Source organism: Bison bison, unplaced genomic scaffold (assembly GCF_000754665.1).
Source record: "Bison bison bison isolate TAMUID 2011002044 unplaced genomic scaffold, Bison_UMD1.0 scf7180017864038, whole genome shotgun sequence".
Taxonomy (NCBI): Eukaryota; Metazoa; Chordata; class Mammalia; order Artiodactyla; family Bovidae; genus Bison; species Bison bison.
The window spans coordinates 5,249,551-5,254,233 of record NW_011494610.1 but is presented as its reverse complement, the minus strand read 5'-3'; the positions used below and the strand labels follow the sequence as shown (position 1 = coordinate 5,254,233).

General features: G+C 48.7%; 1 protein-coding gene across 1 annotated transcript in view; it reads left to right on the top strand.

Moving 5' to 3' along the window:
• Window positions 1–2,258: 2,258 nt before the first annotated feature.
• ATP9A (ATPase, class II, type 9A) overlaps window positions 2,259–4,683 on the top strand; it is a gene marked incomplete at its 5' end in the record, with an annotated part of 48,609 nt that continues 46,184 nt past the window's right edge. The window contains 2 exons of the mRNA XM_010835128.1: window positions 2,259–2,305; window positions 2,932–3,271. Of these exons, the coding sequence (XP_010833430.1) occupies window positions 2,259–2,305; window positions 2,932–3,271 (387 nt within the window). The remainder of the gene's footprint in view (window positions 2,306–2,931; window positions 3,272–4,683) is intronic.

The window sequence follows — 4,683 nt, the reverse complement described above, 5'->3', positions numbered from 1 at the left end:
AGCAAAGTAATGCTCAAAATTCTCCAAGCCATGATTCAACAGTACATGAACCATGAACTTACAGATGTTCAAGCTGGATTTAGAAAAGGCAGAAGAACCAGAGATCAAATTGCCAACATCCATTGGATCATTGAAAAAGCAAGAGAGTTCCGGAAAAACATCTACTTCTGCTTTATTGACTATGCCAAAGATTTTGACTGTGTGGATCACAACAAACTGGAAAATTCTTGACGAGTTGGGAATACAAGACCACCTTACCTGCCTCCTGAGAAATCCGTATGCAGGTCAAGAAGCAACAGTTAGAACTGGACATGAAACAACAAACTTATTCCAAATAGGGAAAGGTCACCCCTCCTCCTGCAATGCAGAAGATGTAGGGTTCAATCCCTGGGTTGGGAAGATAGCCTGGAGAAAGAAATGGCAACCGTTCCAGTAATCTTGCCTGGAAAATTCCATGGCTGTAGGAGCCTGGTAGGTACAGTTCAGTTCAGTTCAGTCACTCAGTCGTGTCCGACTCTTTGCGACCCCATGGACTGCAGCACACCAGGCCTCCTTGTGCATTACCAACTCCTGGAGTTTACCCAAACTCAAGTTCATTGAGTTGGTGATGCCATCCAACCATCTCATTCTCTGTCAACCCCTTTTCCTCCTGCCTTCAATCTTTCCCAGCATCAGGGTCTTTTCAAATGAGTCAGCTCTTCACATCAGGTGGCCAAAGTATTGGAGTTTCAACTTGAACATCAGTCCTTCCAATGAACACCCAGGACTGATCTTCTTTAGGATGGACTGGTTGGATCTCCTTGCAGTCCAAGAGACTCTCAAGAGTCTTCTCCAACACCACAGTTCAAAAGCATCACTTCTTTGGTGCTCAGCTTTCTATATAGTCCAAATCTCACATCCATACATGACTACTGGAAAAACCATAGCCTTGACTAGACAGACCTTTGTTGGCAAAGTAACGTGTCTGCTTTTTAATATGCTGTCTGGGTTGGTCATAACTTTCCTTCCAAAGAGTAAACATCTTTTAATTTCATGGCTGCAATCACCATCTGCAGTGATTTTGCAGTGATAAATTAGCCACTGTTTCTACTGTTTCCGCATCTATTTGCCATGAAATGATGGAACTGGATGCCATGATCTTAGTTTTCTGAATGTTGAGCTTTATGGAATTGCAAAGAGTTGGACACAACTGAACAACTTCACTTTCACTTTCAGCCTGGAGTCTGAAACTGGCTTTGCTGGTTTGGAATGTTTTCTTTCATCACACTTAGAGTTTATATCATTCTTTGTCTCCTAATTTTACTATGATGAGGGTTGTAAGTGACTTTTCTGTGTGGTTCTCAATCTGTATGGTTTAAGGATAGGTGGAGAGATTCAGATAGAGGCCCTTTTTAATTTGGAAGAGTAGACCTTCAGTGCTTGCTTTTGTTTATGATGGTGAAAAAATTATAGCAATGCATATAACATATATAGCATATTTATAATATCTAACTTCAGTTCAGTCACTCAGTTGTGTCTGACTCTGTGACCCCATGGACTACAGCACACCAGGCCTCCCTGTCCATCACCAACTCCCGGAGTCCACCCAAACCCATGTCCATTGAGTCGGTGATGCCATCCAACCATCTCATCCTCTGTCGTCCCCTTCTCCTCCTGCCCTCAATCTTTCCCAGCATCAGGGTCTTTTCCAGTGAGTCAGCTCTTTGCATCAGGTGGCCACAGTACTGGAGTTTCAGCTTTCAACATCAGTCCTTCCAAGGAACACTCAGGACTGATCTCCTTTAGGTTGGACTGGTTGGATCTCTTTGCAGTCCAAGGGACTTTCAAGAGTCTTCTCCAACACCACAGTTCAAAAGCATCAATTCTTCGGTGCTCAGCTTTCTTTATAGTCCAACTCTCACATCCATACATGACCACTGGAAAAACCATAGCCTTGACTAGACGGACCTTTGTTGACAAAGTAATGTCTCTGCTTTTCTTTTTACCTTGTTGCTCAAAACCTTTTCCCCAAGACTTAACCCATAAGGAGGACAAGCCATGTGCTGAAAGGTATAGTGAAGAGGTGGATAGGGCTGTGTAGGCTGGGCAGCCGCTTCTTAGACAAGAATTAGGGTCCTTGGTCGGTGCCAAAGGCAGAGCTTGAGCACACTTGAGTTAACTCTTGAAAATCGACCTTGAGTGCACTTCTGGTACCATTTTGCAGTATGTCTTTACTGACGTTCTCCCTGTCCTGCCCTGGGATGTTCGTTGCCCTTTAGAGCCCCATTGAGGCTGTCTTCCATTTTAAACTGCGAGGAATGTACAGGTAAAACGGTGGCTCTAAACTGGGCAGCATTTTGGTCTCCATGGGGCATGTGGCAACCTCTGAAGACATTTTTTGTTTGTTCTCCTGTGACACCTGGGGTTGTTTCTGGAGTCTAGGAGATGGAGACGGAGACGCTGCTAAGCATCTGCTACACACAGCATGCGCCCCCACCCAATAGAGAATCATCCTTCTCAAGAGTGAGCAGTTGCTGTTTACTCGCTCAGTCATGTCCATCTCCTTTGCAGCCCCATGGACTGTAGCCCACCAGGCTCCTCTGTCCATGGGATTCCCCAGGCAAGAATACTGGAGTGGGTTGCCATTTCCTTTTCCAGGGGATCTTCCTGACCCACAGATCGAACTTGCGTCTCCTGCATTGCCAGGCAGAGTCTTTACCACTGAGCCCCCAGGGAAGCCCCAAATGTCGGCAGTGCTGAGGTCCTGGTCTGAAACACCAGCATCGCTGGCAGTGTAGCAGAGCCCCCGACACCACCCACCATTCCTGGGTAGAATCGCCCACATACCCAAGACTGTCATTTCTTCCTTTGTTTATTTTGTGTTTGTTTTTGGCTGAGCCCCAAGGACTGAACCCCTGAAGTGCGCGCCCCTAGGGTGGCACGTGCCCCTAGGGTGGCACGTGCTAGAGCAGGCCGGCGGGCGGGAAGCCGCGAGTCCGCCGGCCCCTCCCTCCCCGGAGGCCCCTCCTGTCCTGGCCCTCCTCGCTGTTCTCCTCTGCCTCGCTGTTCTCTCCCGCAGCAGCCCCAGGACCCGCCGGCTCAGAAGGGCTCCGCGCCGACCACCAAGGTGCGGCGGACCATGAGCAGCCGCGTGCACGAAGCGGTCAAGGCCATCGCGCTCTGCCACAACGTCACCCCCGTGTACGAGTCCAACGGCGTCACCGACCAGGCCGAGGCCGAGAAGCAGTACGAGGACTCCTGCCGCGTGTACCAGGCGTCCAGCCCGGACGAGGTAAGCCCCACGCACGCCCGCCGCCCGGCTGCGCCTCGTGGCAAGGCCCGCGAGCCAGGTTGATGCTGGGCCCCTAAAGGCCCCGCCCTTCCTCCGGAAGGAGCAGTCTTGACCTTGAGATGCATCATAAATCAGGGAAGAGCAAGAGATCTGTGTGGTTCAGACAGCCAGCGCACGGGACACAGGTCCCTTAAATGAACCACATTCCTTCAAAAAGCTTTATTGATACAATCCACATAGCATGCAGTTGCCCCTTTAATGGAAATACAGCTCAGTGTTAATAGTATTTTCGTGGCGTTCTGTAACCTCACCACAGTTGATTTTATTTATTGATTAGTGGATTTTTATTTATTTTGGCTGCACAGGGTCTCTGTCGTGGTGCTTGGACCCAGTCGTTGCTGCGTGTGGGCTTAGTAGCCCGACAGCATGTGGGACCTTAGTTCCCTGACCAGGCATCGAACCTGTGTCCCCTGCATTGGAGGGCGGGTTCTTAACCCCTGGACCACCTGGGAAGTCCCCACCACACTCGACTTTAGTGCATTTTCACCACCCCAAAAGGAAGCACTCCATGCCAGTCTTCCCACAGACCCCCACCACTCCTCCCCGAAGCCCCTGGCGAGCCCTGACCTGCATTCTGTCTGGGTAGACTGGCTGTTCTGGATGTTGCGTTCAAGTGGAAACACCTGCTGTGTCTCGTTTTCTGCCTCATTTCTTTCGCTTCGCGTATGTTTTCAAGATTAATCCACGTAGGGGTGTGGATCAATTCTTCGTGCCTTGTTTTGAATGAACGGTATGCTTTTGAATGGATAACACTGTGTTCCGTTTGTCTGTTCTCTGGTTGATGGGCCTGTGGAATGTTTATATCTGTTTTTCTGTGAACCTCTGTGTCCAGGTTTTTGTGTGGACATGTGTGTTCAGTTCCCTCGGTGTGCGTATAGGAGAGGGATTACTGGGGGCGTTAACTTTATGTGTGACCTCGGTTTCACAGCGTGTCCTTTGGGTTGTGTCTGTCTGAGCTTTGCCTATGATGATGTCAGGTTATGCGTTTCTGGCACCGGCCTTGGTGTCTGGACTCACACGACGTTGGCGTGTCCCGCTCTCAGAGGTTCTAACGTAGATTTCTTGGCTAAGGTGGTGTCCCCTAGAAAACTCTCCTTCCGGCTGAAGTCGCCGTTTTCTGTGACTGACTCATAACACCAGCCCCCTGGGTGACAGGGTGAGGGCTTTAACCAGAGTTTGTTTTCAGAGCCCGGATTCTTTTACTTTTCTGCTAAACCTTTCACTAAACCATTTTTAGACACCACTAGATACTAATTTTCATTAATTTGAAATATAGTCCCTCTATTAGGTTTCAATGTATTTTTTTCTTAAAAAAATGAGAATATTAATATTGGCAAAGGTTTTGCATCCTC